The 26,160-nt window shown below is 33.2% G+C and overlaps 24 protein-coding genes and 8 non-coding genes across 33 annotated transcripts in view. All coding sequences in view use genetic code 11, as the record gives it.

Annotated features, from left to right (window-relative positions):
* ycf3 (photosystem I assembly protein Ycf3) overlaps positions 1 to 1,331 on the bottom strand; it is a 2,026-nt gene extending 695 nt beyond the window's left edge. The window contains 2 exon segments of the mRNA in view: positions 256 to 483; positions 1,206 to 1,331. Coding sequence (YP_009046915.1) covers positions 256 to 483; positions 1,206 to 1,331 — 354 coding nt within the window.
* A 240-nt stretch (positions 1,332 to 1,571) lies between these two features.
* trnS-GGA lies at positions 1,572 to 1,658 on the top strand. The gene has a single exon. It is a non-coding gene; the product is annotated as a tRNA-Ser (tRNA).
* Positions 1,659 to 1,939: 281 nt separating this feature from the next.
* rps4 (ribosomal protein S4) lies at positions 1,940 to 2,545 on the bottom strand. Its single transcript has one exon. It carries the CDS (start codon positions 2,543 to 2,545, stop codon positions 1,940 to 1,942), a length of 606 nt encoding a protein of 201 aa, YP_009046916.1.
* Positions 2,546 to 2,933: 388 nt separating this feature from the next.
* On the bottom strand, positions 2,934 to 3,006 carry trnT-UGU. The gene has a single exon. It is a non-coding gene; the product is annotated as a tRNA-Thr (tRNA).
* Positions 3,007 to 3,821: 815 nt separating this feature from the next.
* On the top strand, positions 3,822 to 4,219 carry trnL-UAA. Its single transcript has 2 exons — positions 3,822 to 3,856; positions 4,170 to 4,219. It is a non-coding gene; the product is annotated as a tRNA-Leu (tRNA).
* Positions 4,220 to 4,562: 343 nt separating this feature from the next.
* Positions 4,563 to 4,635, top strand: trnF-GAA. The gene has a single exon. It is a non-coding gene; the product is annotated as a tRNA-Phe (tRNA).
* A 595-nt stretch (positions 4,636 to 5,230) lies between these two features.
* On the bottom strand, positions 5,231 to 5,707 carry ndhJ (NADH dehydrogenase subunit J). The gene has a single exon. The coding sequence runs from the start codon at positions 5,705 to 5,707 to the stop codon at positions 5,231 to 5,233; it is 477 nt and encodes a 158-aa protein (YP_009046917.1).
* A 103-nt stretch (positions 5,708 to 5,810) lies between these two features.
* Positions 5,811 to 6,488, bottom strand: ndhK (NADH dehydrogenase subunit K). The gene has a single exon. The coding sequence runs from the start codon at positions 6,486 to 6,488 to the stop codon at positions 5,811 to 5,813; it is 678 nt and encodes a 225-aa protein (YP_009046918.1).
* A 66-nt stretch (positions 6,489 to 6,554) lies between these two features.
* ndhC (NADH dehydrogenase subunit 3) lies at positions 6,555 to 6,917 on the bottom strand. The gene has a single exon. The coding sequence runs from the start codon at positions 6,915 to 6,917 to the stop codon at positions 6,555 to 6,557; it is 363 nt and encodes a 120-aa protein (YP_009046919.1).
* A 676-nt stretch (positions 6,918 to 7,593) lies between these two features.
* trnV-UAC lies at positions 7,594 to 8,282 on the bottom strand. The gene is made up of 2 exons: positions 8,244 to 8,282; positions 7,594 to 7,628 (listed from the first exon to the last, which is right to left on the bottom strand). It is a non-coding gene; the product is annotated as a tRNA-Val (tRNA).
* Positions 8,283 to 8,466: 184 nt separating this feature from the next.
* Positions 8,467 to 8,539, top strand: trnM-CAU. Its single transcript has one exon. It is a non-coding gene; the product is annotated as a tRNA-Met (tRNA).
* A 121-nt stretch (positions 8,540 to 8,660) lies between these two features.
* atpE (ATP synthase CF1 epsilon subunit) lies at positions 8,661 to 9,059 on the bottom strand. The gene has a single exon. It carries the CDS (start codon positions 9,057 to 9,059, stop codon positions 8,661 to 8,663), a length of 399 nt encoding a protein of 132 aa, YP_009046920.1.
* Positions 9,056 to 10,552, bottom strand: atpB (ATP synthase CF1 beta subunit). The gene has a single exon. The coding sequence runs from the start codon at positions 10,550 to 10,552 to the stop codon at positions 9,056 to 9,058; it is 1,497 nt and encodes a 498-aa protein (YP_009046921.1).
* Positions 10,553 to 11,346: 794 nt separating this feature from the next.
* On the top strand, positions 11,347 to 12,786 carry rbcL (ribulose-1,5-bisphosphate carboxylase/oxygenase large subunit). The gene has a single exon. The coding sequence runs from the start codon at positions 11,347 to 11,349 to the stop codon at positions 12,784 to 12,786; it is 1,440 nt and encodes a 479-aa protein (YP_009046922.1).
* Positions 12,787 to 13,459: 673 nt separating this feature from the next.
* On the top strand, positions 13,460 to 14,935 carry accD (acetyl-CoA carboxylase beta subunit). Its single transcript has one exon. It carries the CDS (start codon positions 13,460 to 13,462, stop codon positions 14,933 to 14,935), a length of 1,476 nt encoding a protein of 491 aa, YP_009046923.1.
* A 669-nt stretch (positions 14,936 to 15,604) lies between these two features.
* On the top strand, positions 15,605 to 15,718 carry psaI (photosystem I subunit VIII). The gene has a single exon. It carries the CDS (start codon positions 15,605 to 15,607, stop codon positions 15,716 to 15,718), a length of 114 nt encoding a protein of 37 aa, YP_009046924.1.
* A 452-nt stretch (positions 15,719 to 16,170) lies between these two features.
* On the top strand, positions 16,171 to 16,725 carry ycf4 (photosystem I assembly protein Ycf4). Its single transcript has one exon. It carries the CDS (start codon positions 16,171 to 16,173, stop codon positions 16,723 to 16,725), a length of 555 nt encoding a protein of 184 aa, YP_009046925.1.
* Positions 16,726 to 17,193: 468 nt separating this feature from the next.
* cemA (envelope membrane protein) lies at positions 17,194 to 17,883 on the top strand. The gene has a single exon. It carries the CDS (start codon positions 17,194 to 17,196, stop codon positions 17,881 to 17,883), a length of 690 nt encoding a protein of 229 aa, YP_009046926.1.
* A 224-nt stretch (positions 17,884 to 18,107) lies between these two features.
* On the top strand, positions 18,108 to 19,070 carry petA (cytochrome f). The gene has a single exon. The coding sequence runs from the start codon at positions 18,108 to 18,110 to the stop codon at positions 19,068 to 19,070; it is 963 nt and encodes a 320-aa protein (YP_009046927.1).
* A 978-nt stretch (positions 19,071 to 20,048) lies between these two features.
* psbJ (photosystem II protein J) lies at positions 20,049 to 20,171 on the bottom strand. The gene has a single exon. The coding sequence runs from the start codon at positions 20,169 to 20,171 to the stop codon at positions 20,049 to 20,051; it is 123 nt and encodes a 40-aa protein (YP_009046928.1).
* A 149-nt stretch (positions 20,172 to 20,320) lies between these two features.
* On the bottom strand, positions 20,321 to 20,437 carry psbL (photosystem II protein L). Its single transcript has one exon. It carries the CDS (start codon positions 20,435 to 20,437, stop codon positions 20,321 to 20,323), a length of 117 nt encoding a protein of 38 aa, YP_009046929.1.
* Positions 20,438 to 20,458: 21 nt separating this feature from the next.
* Positions 20,459 to 20,578, bottom strand: psbF (photosystem II protein VI). The gene has a single exon. The coding sequence runs from the start codon at positions 20,576 to 20,578 to the stop codon at positions 20,459 to 20,461; it is 120 nt and encodes a 39-aa protein (YP_009046930.1).
* A 9-nt stretch (positions 20,579 to 20,587) lies between these two features.
* psbE (photosystem II protein V) lies at positions 20,588 to 20,839 on the bottom strand. Its single transcript has one exon. It carries the CDS (start codon positions 20,837 to 20,839, stop codon positions 20,588 to 20,590), a length of 252 nt encoding a protein of 83 aa, YP_009046931.1.
* A 1,248-nt stretch (positions 20,840 to 22,087) lies between these two features.
* On the top strand, positions 22,088 to 22,183 carry petL (cytochrome b6/f complex subunit VI). Its single transcript has one exon. It carries the CDS (start codon positions 22,088 to 22,090, stop codon positions 22,181 to 22,183), a length of 96 nt encoding a protein of 31 aa, YP_009046932.1.
* Positions 22,184 to 22,370: 187 nt separating this feature from the next.
* Positions 22,371 to 22,484, top strand: petG (cytochrome b6-f complex, subunit V). The gene has a single exon. It carries the CDS (start codon positions 22,371 to 22,373, stop codon positions 22,482 to 22,484), a length of 114 nt encoding a protein of 37 aa, YP_009046933.1.
* A 130-nt stretch (positions 22,485 to 22,614) lies between these two features.
* trnW-CCA lies at positions 22,615 to 22,688 on the bottom strand. Its single transcript has one exon. It is a non-coding gene; the product is annotated as a tRNA-Trp (tRNA).
* Positions 22,689 to 22,883: 195 nt separating this feature from the next.
* On the bottom strand, positions 22,884 to 22,957 carry trnP-UGG. Its single transcript has one exon. It is a non-coding gene; the product is annotated as a tRNA-Pro (tRNA).
* Positions 22,958 to 23,294: 337 nt separating this feature from the next.
* psaJ (photosystem I subunit IX) lies at positions 23,295 to 23,423 on the top strand. Its single transcript has one exon. The coding sequence runs from the start codon at positions 23,295 to 23,297 to the stop codon at positions 23,421 to 23,423; it is 129 nt and encodes a 42-aa protein (YP_009046934.1).
* A 425-nt stretch (positions 23,424 to 23,848) lies between these two features.
* Positions 23,849 to 24,049, top strand: rpl33 (ribosomal protein L33). Its single transcript has one exon. The coding sequence runs from the start codon at positions 23,849 to 23,851 to the stop codon at positions 24,047 to 24,049; it is 201 nt and encodes a 66-aa protein (YP_009046935.1).
* Positions 24,050 to 24,272: 223 nt separating this feature from the next.
* On the top strand, positions 24,273 to 24,578 carry rps18 (ribosomal protein S18). The gene has a single exon. The coding sequence runs from the start codon at positions 24,273 to 24,275 to the stop codon at positions 24,576 to 24,578; it is 306 nt and encodes a 101-aa protein (YP_009046936.1).
* A 290-nt stretch (positions 24,579 to 24,868) lies between these two features.
* On the bottom strand, positions 24,869 to 25,222 carry rpl20 (ribosomal protein L20). Its single transcript has one exon. The coding sequence runs from the start codon at positions 25,220 to 25,222 to the stop codon at positions 24,869 to 24,871; it is 354 nt and encodes a 117-aa protein (YP_009046937.1).
* A 762-nt stretch (positions 25,223 to 25,984) lies between these two features.
* Positions 25,985 to 26,098, bottom strand: rps12 (ribosomal protein S12; one part of a trans-spliced gene, as the record gives it; the record has 2 gene entries for this part). Coding sequences YP_009046938.1 and YP_009046893.1 both cover positions 25,985 to 26,098 — 114 coding nt within the window.
* Positions 26,099 to 26,160: the final 62 nt, after the last annotated feature.

Raw genomic sequence — 26,160 nt, forward strand, 5'->3', positions numbered from 1 at the left:
TCGGTCCAAAACCTTTCCAGTTGATCTTTACGGTGCTTCCTCTATCAATTCAATCTTTTTTTATCCATAGAAATAAAGTATTTAGGCATATCTAGTCTTCACTTCATATTTCTATCCATGAAGTTTATTTATTTGCTACAGCTGATAAAAAATCGTTTTGGACGATGCTTATGTAGAAAGCCTTTTTTTTTTTTGTTTCTAGTATTTCATTGACTAGCTGTTCGTTCTTTTTTTCTATAGTGGAGATAGTCGCACGTAATGACAGATCACAGCCATATTATTAAAAGCTTGTGGTAAAAAGGGGTTTCGTTCTAATGCCCGAAAATAATATTCTAAAGCTTTGGTATGTTCCCCATTACTTGTGTGGATAAGGCCTATATTATAGAGTATATAACTTCGATCATAGGGGTCAATTTCTAGTCGCATAGCTTCATAATAATTCTGTAATGCTTCCGCATAATTTCCTTCAGATTGAGCCGACATCCGTTACGGTCGTCATTCGCTTTAACGAATTCTCCGTTTCAGAACCGTATGTGAGATTTTCATCTCATACGGCTCCTCCTTTAGGTGCATAATGAAAATAATAAATATATGGATATGGAAAAATTTGATGTCATTATGAACTAAGCGGGGCTAATGTTTTTACAAGAAATCCCTAGCCAACCTTCTTGTAAAAGATCTTTTCTTACTACCAAGTGGATTCATACTAGATAAAAATAAAAAAGGAAACTCTAAAAATTTCTTTGTTCTCAACGCCCCTAAATTTCCAGGAATTAGTCACTTCAACAGTCTTCAATGGTTATACGGGTATCCAAAGTACGGACGAGATGGATGTTTATTGTTCCAACCATTTTAATTAGTCCCAATCCCAAAGAAGAAGAAAGAAAAGGAATCGTTTTGAAGAAAGTTTTCGTGTTGTTGATTTCTCGGCGTAGTGCTTCTTCCCCTGTGCCTCCTATTCGTATATTGTATTAGTCTAGTAGGATTGATCTGTAATACGGGAACCGTAGGTAAAAACCTTTTGCTCAATACTCGAATTCATAATTGAAGCATCTAAGGCTGCACTAATCGTGGATACATGACAGAAGGGATTGCTTTTTATATTATAAACTTCACCTTCAAAAGCGTAGATTTTTTTCAATACTCGTTTTTTTTATTCCAAATCGGTGAGAAATAAAAAAAAATGATAATGATAATCAAATCGCACCATCTCTGTAATAAGTAAATGCCTCTTTTTCTCCGGAAGTTGTCGGAATGACTCGTAATAAGATATCGGCTACAATTGTAAAGGTTTTATCAATAAAATTTCCATTTATACGCGATCTTGGCATAGGTAGTAATCCATTCTATAACTCTTTTTATTTCCTTTAACTTTTCTTTTGTGAGAAAATTTTCTCACAAACAAAGGAATTTTATAGTACGAACTAACATAAAAGCGGACTCGTTTTTTATAAAAAAATATTCTATCTACTTCCAATTTTTCCGATCAAAAAAGGTATCTATTAACCATAATCTAAAAAACGATGAATAACTCGCTATTCACCCAGGTACTCAGTCATAATCCTGATGTCGGAGAGATGGCCGAGTGGTTGAAGGCGTAACATTGGAACTGTTATGTAGGCTTTTGTTTACCGAGGGTTCGAATCCCTCTCTTTCCGTACTTTCAACTAAATAACCAATCTTACGTGATTGACCACAACGTATCAAATCAAATAAAAAAAATCGATATAAAATCTACATTTCTTTGCTATGGAAAATGCTGGGAAGAGCAAACAAGGGATCCAAACCTCCCTACCAATCTATGATACATGAATAGGAAAAAGATTCCCCGACAAAATCCCTTCCCTTGTGCCTTTTTAGTTTTAATCAAAAAAGCGGGCAAAGGGGAGTTGTCCGAACTCTTGTTTTTAGTGATTTTTTTTTACTTCACTTAGGTTTTTTAAGTCTGGCGAGAGTAATATTCTACGACAAGCAATTCATTTATTTTCAAACCGACGCACTTCCTATCTATTATTTGATTGACTAACCCTTCATATTGGAATGTGTGAAGAGTCAGATGGTTTGGCAATTCCTCGGGGGCAGATGACTCAAGAAGATTTTGAACCAAAGTTCTAGAGTTTTGTTCATCCTTCACTGTAATAATATCTCGGGGTTTGCATCGATAACTTGGTATATCAACTATACGACCATTAACTAAAATATGTCCATGGTTAACTAATTGGCGCGCTTGAGGAATAGTCAAAGCCATACCCAACCGAAAAAGGATGTTATCCAAACGCATTTCAAGTAATTGTAATAAAACTTGACCCGTTGACCCCTTGGCTTTTCCGGCGATACGAACATATTTAAGTAATTGGCGTTCTGTAAGACCATAATGAAAACGCAATTTTTGTTTTTCTTCTAAACGAATACGATATTGAGATTTTTTTCCGGAGCGTGATTGGTTTCTAAGATCGCTTCCTGCCCTAGGCCTTTTACTAGTTAGTCCCGGTAAAGCCCCCAGACGGCGTATTTTTTTAAAACGAGGCCCTCGGTAACGTGACATAAAGACTCCTTTTTTTATTGAAATTGTACGAAAACTAAACAAAATTAAAACTGAACTAAATGATAATGATAAATAACGTAAAATCCACTCCAATAAACTATTGGAATACAAAGAGTCAGAAGATATATTCTCTCAATATACAGATTTTTTTTATTGTATATACAATATATATAAATCAATAAATCACAAAAATTTTCCTTTATTTTCTTCATTTATTTTGCCAAGATCTAACCCTTTTACCCCAATATATATTCCTATATGGAAGTTTATATGACATAATATAAATGGCGTGGTAACTCTTGGAAAAAGGTGAAAGAAGTCTTTTCAATCTTATTTTTTTTTTGAAAGTACATTAAAAATCATGTAAAAAAACGAAAAACTATGTAAAAGCCGGCTATCGGAATCGAACCGATGACCATCGCATTACAAATGCGATGCTCTAACCTCTGAGCTAAGCGGGCTCAACTAAAATAGTGTATACAAATTCACTAAACTACTAGATCGTATTAATTAACTATTCTATTCATATTTTTCCTTATCTATTTAGAATTCATCATATTTTCGATATTCTAGAACAGAATATAGCTCAAATAAATAGTGACTATCATTAAATAAATAAAACAAAACCTTAATTAATTAATAGAATATAGCAATAGATCGACTTTCTAATTTTGATTTCATGAGTTTCTAAATAAGAAAATTTGAATTAGACCGGAAAGCTTTTTTTTTTAAAGTTAAATGATATCTGATTTGAAATTCTTGGTTTTTTTGTTCTAACCTCATGCGATTATTATTATTTTATACTTTTTATCTTTTTATTTTCTTTATTATTTTATATAATTATTAGAATGAATATTCAAATATTCATTTCGAATATAATTTTTTCTAATTATTCGAATTTCAAATCTACGAAGTAGACTTATAATCTTTTTCCGTTGCACATTGTAGAATTCTAAGTTTCAATAATGATCATAAATTTCTTTTCATGGAAGTAAAAAAAACAAATCGACCGTTCGACTATTTCTTAAAATTTAAAACAACGATGAGAAAAGGAAGAACATATATATGTTCTCTAATATATAACCATATTGAATTGCAAATACAAAAATGATAGAATCTTTGTTGATTAAACTAAATCAATATGGATGGGGCTAAAAAAAATGCAAGAAGATACCAAAGAAATAAAATAAGTATCTATATGTAATGAATTCCAAGGTTTCGGCATAAGAAAAAGTGGAAAGACATCATAATGAGATCCTAATCTCAAAGCAAAAAGGGGGATATGGCGGAATTGGTAGACGCTACGGACTTAATTGGATTGAGCCTTGGTATGGAAACCTACTAAGTGATAACTTTCAAATTCAGAGAAACCCTGGAATTAACAATGGGCAATCCTGAGCCAAATCCTGAGTTACGCGAACAAACCAGAGTTTAGAAAGCGGGATAGGTGCAGAGACTCAATGGAAGCTGTTCTAACAAATGGAGTTCAATCCCTTGTGTTGAATCAAATGATTCACTTCATAGTCTGATAGATCCTTGGTGGAACTTATTAATCGGACGAGAATAAAGATAGAGTCCCATTCTACATGTCAATACTGACAACAATGAAATTTATAGTAAGATGAAAATCCGTTGACTTTTAAAATCGTGAGGGTTCAAGTCCCTCTATCCCCAACCCTACTCCCTAAAAAAGTCTGTTTGACACCTTACCCTTTTTTTAGTTATTCAAGAATTCATTATCTTTTTTCATTCATCCGACACTTTTACAAACTCGAATTTCTTTTCTTATTATAGACAAGTCTTGTGGGATATATCATACATATACAAATGAGAAAGAAATATCGATTTGAATTATTTCGAATCTAAATCATTTTTCATTCTAAAACTTAGAAAGTCTTCTTTTCGAAGATCCAATGAATTCCCGGTCCAAAACTTTTTTCATTTACTACTTTTGCGTTTCTTTTAATTGACATAGACCTAAGTCATCTCATAAAATGAGAATGATACTTCGGTAATGGCCGGGATAGCTCAGTTGGTAGAGCAGAGGACTGAAAATCCTCGTGTCACCAGTTCAAATCTGGTTCTTGGCATAGGATTGATTAATTTTGATAAGTTTCTAGTCTTCAAATTAAACGTATCTTTAGTAAAAAAAGTGCAATCATCCTTTATCCCCCTCTCTTTTTTTGTTCATGTTGTGGATCCATCCGTTCAAAAAAAATGTATAAGACTTTATACCTAATACATATTCGAAAGGAAAGTTCTGGTTGAAAGAATAAAAAAAAAAAGTAAAAAAAAGATCTATATCTATCTATATCTATAGTATCTATCGTTGAAGGGCAGAAATACCCCCAAGATTCATTAGATACAATAGAAATAGAATTTTAACCCCCCCATTTATTGTATTGCTTTCCGATCTTATTTATTCATTCCCAGTTATGTGACTAAAGTTGACTAAGTTATGTGCGCGATACAAAGTTCATAATGCAGAACTCTTTTTTTTTTTTTTAGTTCATCCTATTGGCTCGGCTTTTAGGAAAAAAGTATCTTTCAAATTGGAGATTAAGCTATCTATAATAATATGAATACGACCTTTATTCTTCTGTTTGTTTGATCTAAAAACGAATCGAATTAAAAATATTCCGCGAAGGTCCGTAGTTGTAGAAACTAAGACTCATTTTTTATCATTCAATAAGCATCTTGTATTTCATAAAAATTGGGGGCAATATAATCCTTACGTAAAGGCCACCCTATCCAACTTTCGGGCATTAAGATCCGTTTCAGCCGAGGATGGCTATCATAAGTGATTCCTAACATATCATAAGATTCCCGTTCTTGAAAATCCGTACTTTTCCAAACCCAGAAAACAGATGGAATTCTGGGATTACTCCTGTGAGTAAATACTTTTATGCAAACTTCTTCCGCTTGATTGACACCATATTCTATTCTCGTAAGATGATACACACTGGCTAAGAGGCCACCTGGTGCCACATCATAGGCACATTGGGAACGTAAATAATTGTAACCATATACATATAAAATTACAGCAATAGAATGCCAATCTTCGGGCTTTATTTGTAAAGTCTCTATTCCTTGGTAATCGAAGCCCAACGATCTATGAACCAGCCCCCGTTTGGCTAGCCAAACGGACAAAGTGCCCTGCATCTTTTTTATTTCCCCCACACCTTTTTTATATAAATTTAAGTCTTTCACATTTACCATGAGTTCTAATTTATGAAGATTTTTTTCTTATTCTCTCAAATCCTCCCTAATTCACTAATTCGTGGGAAGATACTGGGCTTTTGTATTTAAAAAATGTTTCAGTAGAGATCTCTGAAGTAGATGATGGTGGATAGAGTAATTCTTGATCATAATTTCCAGTCTGCGTACTGCGTACAACAAAAAACTTGTGATTGGTAGTAAAACACCGATTACCCCGTTGAGGTCTAATTCGATCCTTATAGATTTCTCTAGCTATTTTCTTACGAAGCTTTGTTATAGCGTCTATAACAGCCTCTGGTTTAGGTGGACAACCCGGCAAATAGACATCTACAGGAATTAGCTTATCAACCCCTCGAACAGTACTATAAGAATCGGTACTGAACATCCCCCCTGTAATTGTACACGCTCCCATAGCAATAACATACTTTGGTTCAGGCATTTGTTCATATAATCTCACTAAAGAAGGAGCCATTTTCATTGTTACTGTACCTGCTGTTAAAATAAGGTCCGCCTGCCTAGGACTTGATCTTGGTACTAGCCCATAACGATCAAAGTCAAATCGGGAGCCTATTAATGAGGCAAATTCAATAAAACAACAACTGGTACCATAAAGAAGCGGCCATAGGCTGGAAAGTCTTGACCAATTTGAAAGATCATTTAACGTAGTTGAAATAACTGAGTTTTTTGTTGTTCGATCAAGTACGGGAAACTTAATGGAATTCATAATTGTTTCAATGGTTTTTTTTACTTTTTTTTTTTTTTGTTATTGTACAAGTATTCAGGAAACGAACTAAGACCATTCCAACGCTCCTTTTCGCCATGCATAAACTAAACCAAGAATTAGGATAAGCACGAAAATGAAAGCTTCTATAAAAGCGGATACCCCTAGTACATCGAAACTCATTGCCCACGGATACAGAAAAACGGTTTCAACATCAAAAACAACAAAAACTAGAGCAAACATATAATAACGGATTCTAAATTGTAACCAAGCATCCCCGATCGGTTCTATACCTGATTCATAACTAGAAAGTTTCTCCGGCCCCTTCGTAATTGGAGATAAAACCCCGGAAATTAGAAATGCCAAAACAGGAATAGCACTTGATATTATTAAAAATGCCCAGAAAATATCATATTCGTAAAGCAGAAACATAGACGAACTCCTATGAATGTGGAAAAAATACCCGCTTAGTCACTTCCAATCGGAGTGGATTGGGCAAGGGATATATAACTCTTGCTTCAAAACCAAAATTAAGGTTAATCGAATTAATCGAATTATTTATTTTTGTTTGGTTGCTGTGGTAGACGTCCCCTTTTAAGATTTATTGATTGTAATCTTATTTTCAGTACACTTATTACTTAATATTTCCATGTTTCTATTACTAATAGTTTCTCATATTAATAATATAATATTAATATGATTAATAACTAGTAATTTTTTTTATTTCTGTTTCTTAAATTTGTTTTATGTTTTATTTAAAAATAAAACATAATTGATAAAAATATCTTCGTTTTTAAAATTATGACGTATCAAAAAATCCACTTACGACTAATGAATAAAAAACGTTTATTCTAAATTATAAGTATATATCTAGATATATCGATAGATAGTGATTGGATCCACCGAAATCAAATGAAATCAAATTTGGTTTTACGTTTTATTCTGAACGATCCCCAGGACTTATGGTTTAGGGTATGGGAGTTTTTTTTATGAACCAACAAATTGAAAGTAACCAGTTAGAAATAAAGAATACAATAATTAAGTAATAAGTCAAAAATTATCCAATTATTTGGATTTGAATGTCATTTATTAGAATAAATTTATTAGTTAGGGCTATACGGATTCGAACCGTAGACCTGCTCGGTAAAAGAGCTCGAACTTATTATTATCAAAATGATTCGAACTCTTTCAAAGACCCAACATGCATTTTTTTTTTGCATTGGGCTCTTTCATTAACTGATAGAAAGATCAGTTAGTCTACCATATTTTTTCTTAAAAAAAAAAGATAAGAAATGGTTCCAAGTACTCTGATTGATTATTTTTTAATTCTATAATTCTAATACAATACAGAAGAACTACCAAAGTGTTTCAAAGAAGGGTTGGGTTCTCTTGACGTAGGTTTGCTTTTGGTCTAGATCAACTTAAGTTAAATATAGTCTCTAACATCCTGATTAAAAAATCAAATATGAAACTTGCTACACCTTAAGGTTCATAGGACGAAAAGATCATTTTTGAGTTCCTTATACTCATTCTGCCTAGCATTAAGTAGACTGGGTATTCACCCTATCAATATCTCAAATCAATGATGGATTCTATTAATTCCCTACCTAAATGGGGTACTTTAATAGGACCTAATGTCAGGCTATTGTTCTCCTCTTTTTCCTAAAAAAAAGTCATGGAGTAAGACATCGATTTATTAATAAGATCAATCAATTGGTTTGATTGCGTGATGGACTCCTCTGAAAAACTTTGGCGCACGTGTAAACGAGGTGCTCTACCTAACTGAGCTATAGCCCTTGTGTTTATGATCCATATTTTATCTTATCATGTAGATAATTTCTTGTCAAGATTAATATTATACGATCGAACATTATATCTCTTTCATCTCGTTGTTTATTGGTATTGCTTAGAAATAATATTGGATTTATAATCCTATCGATGTGATAAGTATCCCCTTGCCTTCTCTTTACGATGATAAATAACCTACTTAACTCAGTGGTTAGAGTATTGCTTTCATACGGCAGGAGTCATTGGTTCAAATCCAATAGTAGGTATAACTTATTAGACACCATTGATCAATGGTGTCTAATAAGTTTTTGTAGCCATCTTTTTTTTTATTTTATTATTTTTCTCGCTTTTGGATCCTATTTTTTTATACGTCAGCTAGTTACAAAATCAAATCATATTGAGAGCCTCGACGCGTGTCCGAGCCCGTCTGAGAGCTAGATTTGCCTCAATTGTTTGTCTCTTGCCTTCAGCTTTTCTCAAGTTCGCTTCTGCTATTTCAAGAGTTTGCTGAGCTTCTTGTGGATCAATGTCACTATTCTTCTCTGCATCATTTACTAAAATAGTAATTTCATTATTGCCTATTCTAGCAAAACCGCCCATCAGAGCCATTGTTAACCATTGGTTATTAAGGCGTATTTTCAAAATACCTATATCAACAGCTGTGGCAATCGGCGCGTGATTTGGTAATACGCCAATTTGTCCACTATTAGTAGATAAAATGATTTCTTTTACTTCTGAATCCCAAACAATTCGATTCGGAGTCAGTACACAAAGATTTAAGGTCATTTCTTCAATTTACTCTCCATTTCTAAGTTCGTAGCCTTCGCAGTAGCTTCATCGATGTTACCCACTAAGTAAAAGGCCTGTTCAGGAAGAGAATCAAATTCTCCGGAAAGGATCAATTTAAACCCTCTAATTGTTTCCGCTAGACCAACATATTTTCCCGGAGAACCTGTAAATACTTCTGCTACGAAAAAAGGTTGTGATAAGAAACGCTCAATCTTTCGTGCTCTTGCGACGGTTAAGCGATCCTCTTCGGATAATTCGTCCAACCCCAGGATAGCTATAATGTCCTGAAGCTCCTTGTAACGTTGTAAAGTTTGCTTAACTTGTTGCGCAGTTTCATAATGTTCCTCGCCAACGATTCGAGGTTGTAGCATAGTTGACGTTGAATCTAAAGGATCTACCGCTGGATAGATACCTTTAGCAGCTAATCCTCTTGATAGTACGGTAGTCGCATCTAAATGTGCAAATGTGGTGGCAGGAGCAGGGTCAGTCAAATCGTCTGCAGGTACATAAACTGCTTGAATAGAGGTTATGGACCCTTTTTTCGTAGAAGTAATTCTTTCTTGTAAAGTACCCATTTCGGTACTAAGGGTGGGTTGGTAACCCACAGCAGAAGGCATTCTACCCAATAAAGCGGATACCTCGGATCCTGCTTGTACAAAACGGAAGATATTGTCGATAAATAGAAGTACGTCTTGCTTATTAACATCTCGGAAATATTCTGCCATAGTTAAGGCAGTCAGACCAACTCTCATACGAGCTCCCGGCGGTTCATTCATCTGACCGTAGACTAGGGCTACTTTGGATTCCGCAAGGTTTAGTTCATTAATGACTCCAGATTCTTTCATTTCCTTGTAAAGATCATTTCCTTCACGAGTTCGTTCGCCTACTCCACCAAATACGGATACACCACCATGAGCTTTGGCAATGTTGTTGATCAATTCCATAATTAGTACTGTTTTACCCACGCCAGCCCCACCGAATAGTCCGATTTTCCCCCCACGACGATAAGGGGCCAAAAGATCTACTACTTTAATTCCTGTTTCAAAAATAGATAATTTTGTATCTAATTGTATAAAAGCAGGCGCGGATTTATGGATAGGAGATGTTGTGCTAGTATCGACAGGACCTAAATTATCAACAGGTTCCCCAAGTACATTGAAAATTCGTCCTAGAGTCGCTCCGCCGACTGGAACACTTAGAGGATTTCCCATATCAACCACGTCCATCCCTCTCTTTAAACCCTCGGTCGCGCTCATAGCTACAGCTCTAACTCGGTTGTTTCCTAATAATTGCTGTACTTCACAAGTCACATTAATTTCTTGACCAAGCGTATCTCGACCCTTAACCACCAGAGCATTGTAAATATTAGGCATCTTGCCCGGGGGGAAGGCTACATCCAGTACCGGACCAATGATTTGGGCAATACGTCCCAGGTTGTTTTTTTCACGTATTGAAACCGCTGGATCCGAAGTAGTAGGATTTATTCTCATAATAAAAAATATGTTCAATTTTGTTGCGAAATTTTTCGAATACAGAAAAAATCTTCGATAGTAAATTCATTGGTTAATTCAATAATAAATGGGAGTAAGCACTCGATTTCATTGGTACCACCCAAGCGAATATGCAATTCAATTTGTTACTTAATTAAATTTCAATGAAGGAATAGTCGTTTTCAAGCTCAACTAACCGAACCGAAACCTAGTTTTAAAATAAAAAATATATGAATAAAAAAAATTTTTTTGGAAAGTCTTTGATTTATTTGTCATAATAGGCAAGACTTTGTTTTATCTAGCCAATTCGAAATGGAACTCTATTTATGATTCAGTATTTCGATCTCATTAGCCTTTTTTTTTCATATTTTCATTTTAGCATATCCGGTTATGCGTCCCATCGATATCAACTCCCCCCCCCCTATTTTTCATTTTCATGGATGAATTCCGCATATTGTCATATCTAGGATTTACATATACAACATATATTACTGTCAAGAGTGATTTTATTATTATTTTAATATTAAATATTTCGATTTATAAAAAGTCAAAGATTCAAAACTGGAAAAACAAGTATTAGGTTGCGCTATACATATGAAAGAATATACAATAATGATGTATTTGGCGAATCAAATATCATGGTCTAAGAAAGAATCATTCTGATTAGTTGATAATTTTGTGAAAGATTCCTGTGAAAAAGGTTAATTAAATCTATTCCTAATTTATGTCGAGTAGACCTTGTTGTTTTGTTTTATTGCAAGAATTCTAAATTCATGACTTGTAGGGAGGGACTTATGTCACCACAAACAGAGACTAAAGCAAGTGTTGGATTCAAAGCTGGTGTTAAAGAGTATAAATTGAATTATTATACTCCTGAATATGAAACCAAGGATACTGATATCTTGGCAGCATTCCGAGTAACTCCTCAACCCGGAGTTCCACCTGAAGAAGCAGGGGCTGCGGTAGCTGCTGAATCTTCTACTGGTACATGGACAACTGTGTGGACCGATGGGCTTACCAGCCTTGACCGTTACAAAGGCCGATGCTACCACATCGAGCCCGTTCCAGGAGAAGAAACTCAATTTATTGCGTATGTAGCTTACCCCTTAGACCTTTTTGAAGAAGGGTCTGTTACTAACATGTTTACCTCAATTGTGGGTAACGTATTTGGGTTCAAAGCCCTGGCTGCTCTACGTCTAGAGGATCTGCGAATCCCTCCGGCTTATACTAAAACTTTCCAGGGACCACCTCATGGTATCCAAGTTGAAAGAGATAAATTGAACAAGTATGGACGTCCCCTATTAGGATGTACTATTAAACCTAAGTTGGGGTTATCCGCGAAGAACTATGGTAGAGCAGTTTATGAATGTCTACGTGGTGGACTTGATTTTACCAAAGATGATGAGAATGTGAACTCTCAACCATTTATGCGTTGGAGAGACCGTTTCTTATTTTGTGCCGAAGCTATTTATAAATCACAGGCTGAAACAGGTGAAATCAAAGGACATTATTTGAATGCTACTGCGGGTACATGCGAAGAAATGATGAAAAGAGCTATATTTGCCAGAGAATTGGGAGTTCCTATCGTAATGCATGACTACTTAACAGGGGGATTCACCGCAAATACTAGTTTGGCTCATTATTGCCGAGATAATGGCCTACTTCTTCACATCCACCGTGCAATGCACGCTGTTATTGATAGACAGAAGAATCATGGTATGCACTTCCGTGTACTAGCTAAAGCTTTACGTCTATCGGGTGGAGATCATGTTCACGCGGGTACAGTAGTAGGTAAACTTGAAGGAGACAGGGAGTCAACTTTGGGCTTTGTTGATTTACTGCGCGATGATTATGTTGAAAAAGACCGAAGCCGTGGTATCTTTTTCACTCAAGATTGGGTCTCACTACCAGGTGTTCTACCTGTGGCTTCAGGGGGTATTCACGTTTGGCATATGCCTGCTTTGACTGAGATCTTTGGAGATGATTCCGTACTACAATTTGGTGGCGGAACTTTAGGCCACCCTTGGGGAAATGCACCGGGTGCCGTAGCTAACCGAGTAGCTCTAGAAGCATGTGTACAAGCTCGTAATGAGGGACGTGATCTTGCAGTCGAGGGTAATGAAATTATCCGTGAGGCTTGCAAATGGAGTCCTGAACTAGCTGCTGCTTGTGAAGTATGGAAGGAGATCACATTTAACTTCCCAACCATCGATAAATTAGATGGCCAAGACTAGAAATTAGATTAGTAATTCACGTCCGTTTTATTAGTTTAATTGCAATTAAACTCGGCTCAATCTTTTTTTTACTAAAAAGATTGAGCCGAGTTTATCTAGTGTATATACTGTTTTTGATAGATACATACTTAATCTAGATATACAAAATCTGAAAAAAAAAAGAAGATTAAACACAACTACAATTTTGTATTGTAGTGTCCACAAGAAATTCTATACGAAATATGGATTCTTAGGATTTTTGTATTCTTTTTTTAAGTTTCGTGTCAGGGCTTGAACCAAGTATCCCCACTTCTTCTACCCATTCTGCATGTTGTCCTTTTCTTTTCATTCCGTATTGGAATAAAAACCTTTTTTTTTATATTAGTATACGAGATTTTACTAAAAAAGTTCTTCATATCGTTATATTCATAAGCGAAGAACAAATATTTCTTTTTTTTAATGAGAATTTTACACAATATAAGAAAATCCTTATTTTCATTTAGAATTGAAATTTATTAATTTCAATTGCTTTTACTTAATAATCTTAGCAATTAGCAATTGCATCGACATGCTTTGCTTACTCTGAATAGAAAATTAACTATTCAAATTTTTTTTTGCATTTTTTAATTTTTTCATTGAATGACTATTCATCTATTGTTATTTTATTTTCATGTAAATAGAGGCTAGAAGCTCTATGGAAAAATCGTGGTTCAATTTGATGTTTTCTAAGGGAGAATTGGAATACAGAGGCGAGCTAAGTAAAGCAATGGATAGTTTTGCTCCTATTGAAAAGACTACTATAAGTAAAGACCGGTTTATATATTATATGTATAAAAACTTTTATGGTTGGGGTGAGCGTTCTAGTTATTACAATAATGTTGATCTTTTAGTTAACTCCAAGGACATTCGGAATTTCATATCGGATGACACCTTTTTTGTTAGGGATAGTAATAAAAATAGTTATTCTATATATTTTGATATAAAAAAGAAAAAATTTGAGATTAACAATGATTTGAGTGACCTAGAAAATTTTTTTTATAGTTATTGTAGTTCTAGTTATCTGAATAATAGATCTAAAGGTGACAACGATCTGCACTATGATCCTTACATTAAGGATACTAAATATAATTGTAATAATCACATTAATAGTTGCATTGACTCTTATTTTCGTTCTCACATCTGTATTGACAGTCACTTTTTAAGCGATAGTAAAAATTCCAATGAAAGTTACATTTATAATTTCATTTTTAGTGAAAGGGAAAGTGAAAGTGGAAAGATTCGTGAAAGCAAAAATGACAAGATAAGAACTAATAGTAATCGTAATAATTTAATGAGTTCTAAGGATTTCGATATAACTAAAAACTACAATCAATTGTGGATTCAATGCGATAATTGTTATGGATTAATGTATAAGAAAGTCGAAATGAATGTTTGTGAAGAATGTGGACATTATTTGAAAATGACCAGTTCAGAGAGAATTGAGCTTTCGATTGATCCGGGTACTTGGAATCCTATGGATGAAGACATGGTCTCTGCGGATCCCATTAAATTTCATTCGAGGGAGGAACCTTATAAAAAGCGTATTGCCTCTGCTCAAAAAAAGACAGGGTTGACTGACGCTATTCAAACAGGTACAGGTCAACTAAATGGTATTCCCGTAGCTCTTGGGGTTATGGATTTTCAGTTTATGGGGGGTAGTATGGGATCCGTAGTAGGCGAAAAAATAACTCGTTTGATCGAGTATGCTACCAATCAATGTTTACCTCTTATTTTAGTGTGTTCTTCCGGAGGAGCACGAATGCAAGAAGGAAGTTTAAGTTTGATGCAAATGGCTAAAATTTCTTCGGTTTTATGTGATTATCAATCAAGTAAAAAGTTATTCTATATATCAATTCTTACATCTCCTACTACCGGTGGGGTGACAGCAAGTTTTGGGATGTTGGGGGATATCATTATTGCCGAACCCTATGCCTATATTGCATTTGCGGGTAAAAGAGTAATTGAACAAACATTGAAAAAAGCCGTGCCTGAAGGTTCACAAGCAGCTGAATCTTTATTACGTAAGGGCTTATTGGATGCAATTGTACCACGTAATCCTTTAAAAGGTGTTGTGAGTGAGTTATTTCAGCTCCATGCTTTTTTTCCTTTGAACAAAAATGAAATCAAATAGAACAGTTAGTTTATCAGAATTAAACGAAAACCCTGAAAAATTCATTTTTCTTTCGAATCCTTTTTTTATCGATATTCTTGTTTACTACTCAGTAAACCTTTATCAACAAGATAAAAAGTGAATTTTTGCTTTCGGGAAGTTCAAATTCGACTAGAAAAATTAAACAAAGTTTTTTTCCTCTCTTGCTTGCATATGGATAGATAATTCAAATAGAGATATAGATCTATAGAGAGTCTTGCATCGTTTTGCATTTCCCGAAAATTACCTGTTGTTGGATCAGATTCCAATAAATTTTGTATAAATTTTTAATGGAATAAAATTTTTTTCTTTATTAATGACTATTAGAAGACAAAAAGAACAAAAAGAATAATAAATCTAACAGGGAGATTATGATAATACATCTATTTGATTTTGAAAGATTAATAAGTCCATTTATTTAGTTTGGCGTTTCTTGTACCTATTTTTTTATTCTATTTATAGTAGGTTCTATTCTATATATTTCTATTAGGTTGTATATTAGTATTAGATATATATTTACTTAAAGATACTTAGTATAATTATATAATATATATAATAGAAATAATAAAAATACAAGATATTCTAAGATATCTTTAGAATTCAGAATATAACAATAACAGGTACAAATATTAAATTGAGGTACCCCATTTTATGACAACTTTCAACAACTTACCCTCTATTTTTGTGCCTTTAGTAGGCCTAGTCTTTCCGGCACTTGCAATGGCTTCTTTATTTCTTCATATTCAAAAAAATAAGATTTTTTAGATCGGATGAGACCGAATCGTATAAATCCCTTTTTTATTTTAAAAACTTCGATTTGATAAGACCCATTTGGTAGAATATTGTATAACACATAGATTCCTACAAACATAACTAAAAAAAGCTTTTATGCATGTGTAAACGTATTATATGGGGTAACTCAATTTGCGCTCTTTTGAAAAAATGGATCATCATTGGACCGCTGTATGAAATTCAAGTCAATGTATTTAATTGTATGTATATAGTTATCAATGTATTTATTTGTATGTATATAGTTATAGGGGATCATATAAAGGAAGGAGATGTTATTATTTTAGATATAAACAATTATATAAATTACTCCTAAAGTAAAGGTTCACAATAAAATAGTTATAGTTGATGAGAGTTACTTTGAAAACAAAAAAAGGAAAGTCATATTTTCTCAATTCCAAAAAATTGTATAACTGGATCTAATATATATGAGTTGGCGATCAGAATCTCTATGGATAGAATTTATAACGGGGTCTCGAAAAACAAGTAATTTCTGCTGGGCCTTTATCCTATTTTTAGGTTCATTGGGATTCTTATTGGTTGGAACTTCCAGTTATCTTGGTAGAAATTTTATATCGTTAGTTGCGTCTCAGGAAATCATTTTTTTTCCACAAGGGATTGTGATGTCTTTCTATGGGATCGCGGGTCTCTTTATTAGTTGCTATTTGTGGTGCACTATTTTGTGGAATGTGGGTAGTGGTTATGATCTTTTCGACCGAAAAGAAGGGATAGTACGTATTTTTCGTTGGGGATTTCCTGGAAAAAGCCGTCGCATCTTTTTACGATTCCTTATGAAAGATATTCAGTCGATCAGAATCGAAGTTAAAGAGGGTGTTTCTGCCCGGCGTGTCCTTTATATGGAAATTCGAGGTCAAGGGGCTATTCCTTTAATTCGTACTGATGAGAATTTTACTACACGAGAAATTGAGCAAAAAGCTGCTGAATTGGCTTACTTCTTGCGTGTACCAATTGAAGTATTTTGAAATGAATTCTTTAAAGTTTAAAGACTAAATCCTTTGGCAGTAGGAAGAAAAAACGAAAGAATTGCTTTCTTTTTTTTTCAATTGAACATTCATCTATTCTTTTATGCTCGTTTTTTTTATATATTTGATAGAAAAGAAAGGGAGTTTATTCGTCTCGAAAATAGAATCATATTTTTTATTTTAAAAATTAAAAAAAGTTCTTTTAGTAGTGATCGAAAAAAGGGGGAATAACATCCTGGAAATACAATTTTTTCTTGATTCAAATTGGAAGTGTATTCTGAGTCTATTTCTGTATTCTTTCTAGATTCAAAGCAAAGACTAAGTATTGAATCAAAAGAAAAAGATAAAAGGGATTATAGGCTCAATACATTCTATTTGAATTAGAATAGAAACTCATGCTCGATAGAAATAGTAGATCTAATAGAATCAACAAATGCGGTAGGTTCATTAACAATTCACAGATTCAAAATGGCAAAAAAGAAAGCATTCATTCCTTTTTTTTATTTTACATCTATAGTCTTTTTGCCCTGGTTGATCTCTCTCTGCTGTAATAAAAATTTGAAAACTTGGATTACTAATTGGTGGAATACTAGACAATGCGAAACTTTCTTGAATGATATTCAAGAAAAAAGTGTTCTAGAAAAATTCATACAATTAGAGGAACTATTCCAGCTGGATGAAATGATAAAGGAATACCCAGAAACCGATTTACAACAATTTCGTCTAGGAATCCACAAAGAAACGATCCAATTCATCAAGATACACAACGAGTATCGTATCCATACAATCTTGCACTTCTCGACAAATCTAATATCTTTCGTTATTCTAAGTGGTTATTCCTTTTGGGGTAAGGAAAAGCTTTTTATTCTCAATTCTTGGGTTCAAGAATTCCTATATAATTTAAGTGATACAATTAAAGCTTTTTCGATTCTTTTATTAACTGATTTATGTATCGGATTCCATTCGCCTCACGGTTGGGAACTAATGATTGGTTATATTTACAAAGATTTTGGGTTTGCTCATTATGAACAAATTTTATCTGGTCTAGTTTCTACCTTTCCAGTCATTCTTGATACAATTTTTAAATATTGGATCTTTCGTTATTTAAATCGTGTATCTCCGTCACTTGTAGTGATTTATCATGCAATAAATGACTAAAAAACGATTCACTGATCCAATTCTACTCTTTCTTACTTTATACATCATAACCAAATCAAAGTCGTATTTACTTTACTCTTTTTTACCCACGAGGGATTCCTTGTATATTTCAATAAAAAAAAATTTTTTTTCAGTAAATGTAAATAGCAGAATTGTGGCTAGGGAAGTATATTATCGACCTACCTAACTTTATTGTAGAAATTTTCGGGATAAATGATTGGACCATGCAAACTAGAAATACCTTTTCTTGGATAAGGGAAGAGATTACTCGCTCCATATCTGTCTCACTCATGATATATATAATAACTTGGGCATCCATTTCAAGTGCATATCCAATTTTTGCCCAGCAGAATTATGAAAATCCACGAGAGGCAACTGGGCGTATTGTATGTGCCAATTGCCATTTAGCTAGTAAGCCCGTGGATATTGAGGTTCCACAAGCGGTACTTCCTGATACTGTATTTGAAGCAGTTGTTAAAATTCCTTATGATATGCAGCTAAAACAAGTTCTAGCTAATGGTAAAAAAGGAGCTTTGAATGTGGGAGCTGTTCTTATTTTACCTGAGGGGTTTGAATTAGCCCCCCCCGATCGTATTTCACCCGAGATCAAAGAAAAGATAGGAAATCTGTCTTTTCAGAATTATCGCCCCAATAAAAAAAATATTCTTGTGATAGGTCCTGTTCCTGGTCAAAAATATAGTGAAATAACCTTTCCTATTCTTGCCCCAGACCCTGCTACTAATAAAGATGTTCACTTCTTAAAATATCCTATATACGTAGGTGGAAATAGGGGAAGGGGTCAGATTTATCCTGATGGTAGCAAAAGTAACAATACAGTTTATAATGCTACGGCAGGAGGGATAATAAGCAAAATTTTACGAAAAGAAAAAGGTGGATACGAAATAACCGTAGTGGATGCATCGAATGAACGCCAAGTAATTGATATTATCCCTCGAGGCCTAGAACTTCTTGTTTCAGAGGGCGAATCCATTAAACTCGATCAACCATTAACGAGCAATCCTAATGTGGGTGGATTTGGTCAGGGGGATGCGGAAATAGTACTTCAAGATCCATTACGTGTCCAAGGCCTTTTGTTCTTCTTAGGATCGGTTGTTTTGGCACAAATCTTTTTGGTTCTTAAAAAGAAACAGTTTGAGAAGGTTCAATTATCCGAAATGAATTTTTAGATCTGTCTATTTAGCTTTATCAAATTCGTAAAAAAGAAAGAACCAAAAAAATTATCAAAAGCCTTTTTGTCTCTCTTTAGACTTTCGATTCCTTTTCGACCAGGTGTCAGGAATTACTTGTCTGATAGTCCTAATCCTAGTATGTATATTAAGACGAATTCATTTTATCCCCTTTTCTTTATTTTTCAATACAAATTTGTATTGAAAAATGGGAGGGGGTGTAATGTAACTCTGTCGTTAGTGACCAATTGAAATTGATAGAATGTATCAATAATCAAGAGTTTTTTTGTAATTAGAATGGAAAAATTTGACTAGATACTAAAATAAGGAAAGCAAGCGCAGAAAAAAGGGAACTATAAATTGGCGAAATAACAAATTTTAGGGACTATAGGGAGTATTATTTGTCTTGCGAGTCTTCGACACAAGAAAAGGATGTCTAAAATTCCTTTTCTTGTGTCGATCTTGTCATTCTTAATTGCATTCGTTAAAAAATCCTATTCTTAGTTTACATATATATTACTGTTTCTATATATATAACGTTTTAATATATCTATATTAATATATATAGTATATATAATTATTAATTAATAGTATAATAATAGTTACTTTTTGTAGTTTTATTTATTTTTATTTCAATTTTGATGAAATACTAAATAAATAAAAAATAAGAAAAAACTTCTATTAGTATAGACAAAAGTTTAATGATAGATCTAATGATAAAAAATATTGTGTCAGCCGGGAAAGCAGAAAAATAAAATTAAGTGATTCCCCCCTTTTTTTCTATCTTTGAAAGGTTAATAATAAATACTATATGTTCGTAACCTACTAATCTAATTAAGTTCATTTTTCAAAAACACGATAAAAATTGTTCTGATTATTAGCAGTTCAACGGGACCCCCTCGAATCAGACAAAGAAGGAAGAGTTGGGCCCCGTTGAGTTCTTATGTTTTCACGTCTATAACTCAGTTCATCCAATTTCTACAGGGATGAACCTAATCCTGAATATGAACCATAAAAGAAAATACCTATTAAACCGATCACAAGAATACCAGCTACAGTACCTATTACCCAAAGAGGAATCCTTCCAGTAGTATCAGCCATTTATCCCGCTTCCCTCCACATTTCATCGAGTGGTCATGCTAGAAACATAAACAGTCAGAGATAATTATGATATATAATCCATCCGAATGGGATAAGAAAATTACTACTCTTTCTTTTTTATTTTATTATTCTACGCTCTTTTCTTAATTTTAATTGAAGAAATAATTCGAAAATAAAACAGCAAGTACAAAAATGAGTAATAACCCCCAATAGAGACTGGTACGATTTAATTCAACATTTTGTTCGTTCGGATTTGATTGTGTCATAGCTCTATAATTGAATTCGGTTTATCGTTGGATGAACTGCATTGCTGATATTGACCCCAAAAAAGAAACGGTAGGTACAGCTAGTCCATGAACAGCCAACCAGCGCACTGTAAAAATTGGATAGGTCCTATCTATAGTCATTGGGTCCTCCTAAAAAGATCTACTAAATTCGTCGAGTTGTTCCAAAGAATCAAAACGGCCTGTTATTAATGGAATGCCTTGTCGGCTCTCTGTAAAATACTCGTTTGGGCGAGGGCTCCCAAACACGTCGTAAGCTAAACCGGTGCTGACGAATAACCAGCCCGCAATGAATAGGGAAGGTATAGTAATGCTATGAATGACCCAGTATCGAATACTGGTAATAATATCAGCAAAAGAACGTTCTCCTGTGCTTCCAGACATACTGAACTCCAGATATTCTCGTAGGGAATCGATTCTGTAAAAGATGAATCAGTAAACTCAAATTCACTGAGATTACATCTTTGTGAGATCGTCAATAAAGTACCAAGGGTATTTTTAGAGTCTACCGAATCAGTATAGCTATCCTTCTTCTGACACAGCAACGCAATTTGAATTAGTATAGAAATGAAGTGTTAGATAATTTATTTCGTTTTTTTCTTGCTTGTCGATGTATAACCATGTCCCACTTCTTCAAATTCCTGTATCTGTAATCTATAAGGGCTTTGATCCTTTATTTGTTTTGGACTAGAAAATAAACTAAAGATTAGATAAAATGAAAATTCAAGAGGGTGGTTTCTAATTCTAATAATTCATTAAGGAAATTCTCATATTGTCCCAAGTCAATTGAATCCAAAACCCATCAATTTCATTTTTGTTGCATATGCATAATTGTAGAAGAGATTTTTTTGTAATGATAATGTGACCCCCCCTTTTTTGCTTTTTATTTCATTTTATTTTAAGGAATTAATTTCCAGTAACAAGAAAAGGAAGAATAGTTTTGGATCAATTCAAAAGAACAACAAATAATAAAAAAATAATAATACTAAATCTTTGGAATGCGTGCATTGTTTTGTTGTATTCAATTCAAAGGTTTTTTCTTTCTTTAACTAACTACAAAGATGATGGGTTTTTCACTCTATTTTCTATATAATATCGAAAGAAAAAAACCTAAAACCTAGAAAGGAAACGATAAGAGAAATTGCTAATTACAAGTTTTAAAAATCTCGTTAAAATAAATAACTATTTTTTTGACTGATCTCGTTCTCCGTGTAGGATACTGCTTTTTGGTTTAATTTCATAGATTAAATGAAGAAAACTGCTCTACTATATTAATCTACTTTATTCAAAAAAAGTTCTATGTTTTAACTGAAGTTATATAATAGAGTTATTTTTTTATGTATTATTTTTTCTTATTAATTTCTTAAAGTAAAGGGTTTTTCAATGAATCAGTTACGTGAATTCTGAATCCTGAGATGGTACAGATGCCAAAGACGATGAATTTAGTTTTTTTCTTTTTATCTATTTTTGTTCATACCACCGATAATGATTGATAACTCACAAATTTTCAAGTGAATTTTTTGATTCTTGGAACTAGTATTTGTATCTATCTTAAAAATTTTTTTTTATTGAAACTTCGGGAAGTACTTTAGAAACATATGTATAAAAAAACATATTTTATTGAGTCCCTTCATGCCTACTATAACTAGTTATTTCGGTTTTCTACTAGCAGCTTTAACTATAACCTCAGTTCTATTTATTGGTCTAAGCAAAATACGACTTATTTGAAATTAATTGAATGAATCTTTTTTGATCAAAAAAGATTTATATGGTATTTCATATGTTCGATAGTTCTTTACCGTGTTAATTACCCAATTTTGGTCATTGAGATTCATCGGCAATACAGATTAAGAGCTAGGAATAGATAGTACCTCTCTTTTCTCCCTTTCAAAAATGAAAACAAAAGAAAATTGAAATGATTGAAGTTTCTTTATTTGGAATCGTCTTAGGTCTAATTCCTATTACTTTGGCTGGATTATTCGTAACTGCTTATTTACAATACAGACGTGGTGATCAGTTGGACTTTTGATTAATTAACATCTCTTTTTTTTTGACTGACCTCCTTCTTGCTTTCATATGCGGGAGGTCTAATTCAGATTGCTGCTCAATTATTTGCGAACAGTGGAATTTTGACACAATCTAATAAACAAGAGTGACATCACGCTCTGTAGGATTTGAACCTACGACATTGGGTTTTGGAGACCCACGTTCTACCGAACTGAACTAAGAGCGCTTTTCTTGTTTTTTCTAAAAAAACGAAAAGGCTAGAAAGAGGACATTCTTTAACCCGAATCGATTTTGTATTTTGTACGTATATACTATATCATAGTATATCATAAATTTCAGAATTATATGTATGTCCAATTTTATTAAAAAAAGATAGATCTAAAATAGATTCCTCGTTACTGCTCAGAAGAGCAGTAATAGGTAGGGATGACAGGATTTGAACCCGTGACATTTTGTACCCAAAACAAACGCGCTACCAAGCTGCGCTACATCCCTTTCAATTGGTTTACAGTGTCATTGTAAACAATTCCTATCTTGTTTTCCACATCCTTCTTTTATTTTTTTTCATATCAGATAACAAACATATATATAATTAAAAAAATTACTTTTTTTAGGCAAATCCTAAAAATTTCAAATTTACATAAAAAGGCGTTTCCATTTTAAAATGGAATCTATAAGATCGTTCTAGTAGACAATATTTCAATTCTAATTTTGAAAATGGGGGGGGTTACATATACAAATACAAGAACTTCTTAACTACATGTACATCTATAGTTATATATATTACTATATATATTGTAATACAATAAAGAAGAAAGAAGGAGGATTTCAAATGCGAGATCTAAAAACATATCTTTCCGTAGCACCGGTACTAAGTACTCTATGGTTCGTTTCGTTAGCAGGTTTATTAATAGAGATTAATCGTTTATTTCCAGATGCATTAACATTTCCCTTTTTTTAATTCTAGTTATTAACATCAGAAAGGATAAAAAAATTTAGAGATACGATCAACGATCGGGGACTAACCCCCCCTTTTTTTCTAATTCATTTTTATTATAAAAAAATGAATTAGAAAAGGGGGGGCGAAAGGTCATAAAAACGAGGGTTCAGGATCCAATAAAAAAAAAAGTGTTGCTTGGGAAAGAGTATCCTACGAGATACTTAAAAAAAATACTGTACAAAGATTTGAAATATAGTTTTCAAAAAATCATTATATTACTTATTATTTTATTTTTATTTAATTACTAATTAATATTCATTGCAACGAAATATTTAAGACATTTTTTTAATTAATTAACAGCTTCTATTTTTTTGGTTCTTGTTCTTTATGGATCCTAAAATGAAAACAGAAGGTTGGGGGTGAATCATAAATCCAAAGGAGGTTTCATGGCCAAAGGTAAAGATGTTCGAGTAACAATTATTTTGGAATGTACCAGTTGTGTTCGAAATGATATTAAGAAAGAATCGGCTGGAATTTCCAGATATATTACTCAAAAGAATCGGCATAACACTCCTAGTCGATTGGAATTGAGAAAATTCTGTCCCTATTGTTATAAACATACAATTCATGGGGAAATCAAGAAATAGATAAAATTGAGTCCTTGTATGTCAAATTTTATTTTAAGAACAGGAATAATGAGAGTATCTACGTATTATTACATATATATAAATATAAACAAATAAAATAATAGAAAGAAATAAAATCCTATATTCTTAATTCTATATAGAAACTCTATCCTATATAGAAATAGAAATCGTTTTTATTTTGATCCGATCAAAATAGGATTTTAGAGGTAAGGAATAAAAAATTATGAATAAATCTAAGCGACCTTTTACTAAATCCAAGCGATCTTTTCGTCGGCGTTTGCCCCCGATCCAATCGGGGGATCGAATTGATTATAGAAACATGAGTTTAATTAGTCGATTTATTAGTGAACAAGGAAAAATATTATCTAGACGGGTGAATAGAGTAACTTTAAAACAACAACGATTAATTACTATTGCTATAAAACAAGCTCGTATTTTATCTTTGTTACCTTTTCTTAATAATCAGAAACAATTTGAGAGAAGTGAGTCGACCCCTAGAACTACTAGCCTTAGAACCAGAAAAAAATAGACTTATTCTTCAATTGAATAACTAATCTGAAGGAATTAAAAAAGAGGTTAATATTTTGTTCGACAAATCCAATCAAGAATCAAAATTTGATTGTTACGTCTGTGTCTGTCATAAAAATAAAAAAAAAGAATCGTCGAAAAGAAAAAGAATAAGTCTATTTTTAGCGACTATATACCCTCGTTTTGTTTTGACGACTTTTTTTATAATACTAATTTCTACTCTACCCTCCCCGAGCTTATTATACTTAAGAACTCTATTTCAAATATTTTAGTGGATTTCTTCCAATCCCCTCATTTTTTGATCTCATTTGAAATCGTATAAAGACAACTCCTATTTAATAGAGCTATTTGTGCAAGTATTTTTCGATTAAGAAGTAATTGCTTCTTGTACAGATTGTGTATGAATCGGTTATAACTATAGAATACCTCCGTTTCGTGAATTACGGCATTTATTCGAGTGATCCATAAACGACGAAAATCTCTTTTTCTTTTACCCCTATCCCGACGAGCCGAAACTAAAGCTCTTATTCTCTGTTGAGTCATAGTTCGTGTAAGTCGTGAATGAGCCCCTTGAAAGCTTGATGCAAATAAACGAAGTTTTGTTCTACGCCTCCGAGCTATATATCCGCGTTTAATTCTAGTCATTGAATAAATCAAACTTTGATGAATAACTAATTCTTTTTTTAGTTATTCTTTTCCCCTTTACTAGTCATTAATAACCAAACTAATTATTCCAATGTATAAAAAAAAAATTCCAATGGCTTTTGCTACTCTAACCTTCCCCACCACTATTTTTGGCTAGGTATTTTCCTTTGCTTTGAAAGGATAAATTGCCTTGGTACTTGATATAAAAAAAATAGAATAACTACAAAAAGTAGTAAATAGAAATGGATAAATAGTGGGTTCCTTCGTTTCTATGGTTACTTCTAAAACGGTGAGGTCCTCTCTATACACCGGAGCTCCTTCTTTTAATTAATCAATACTATTGGTAACTTGTACAATTCACATTCTTTGGCTCTACCCCATTAATATTCCAGTAAATAGGTCTTTCACAATGAGATCCACTTTATACAGTAACGGTATTTTATTTTAAAATTGATTTGGTCATTTACCCTGTTAGTCCGTTTTTTTCTTTCAAGAGTGGAATCTTTTTAATAAAAAATGGGATTTCCCCCGCTTAATTGATAACCATTTGTTATCATTGGGGGTTTTCTAAAAAATGGAGTTGATTGGATTTGCACCAATGTAAACCATAAGTTTCAGACACAATAGAAGATATGAACGATCTATCTTTTTGAAATAATGAATCGAGTTCCTCCATTCTATTTTATTAACAGGTACTGATCCTTGATATTTAAAAAAGAATTTCCTTTTTGTGTTTCAGTCTATGATCTAAACGAGTCGCACATACACCCGAGTACATGTTCCTCGTCGCTGAGGGCATCCCCGAAGCGCTGGGGATTTCGTGACATTTCGGATTGGCTGTCTTGTATTTCTAATAAGTTGTTTAATGGTTGGCATACGTAATCATATAAATAATGGGCTGGTTTAGATGGGTTCTAACCGGCTAATTATTTATTACT

Source organism: Raphanus sativus, chloroplast, assembly GCF_000801105.2.
Source record: "Raphanus sativus chloroplast, complete genome".
Classification (NCBI taxonomy): Eukaryota; Viridiplantae; Streptophyta; class Magnoliopsida; order Brassicales; family Brassicaceae; genus Raphanus; species Raphanus sativus.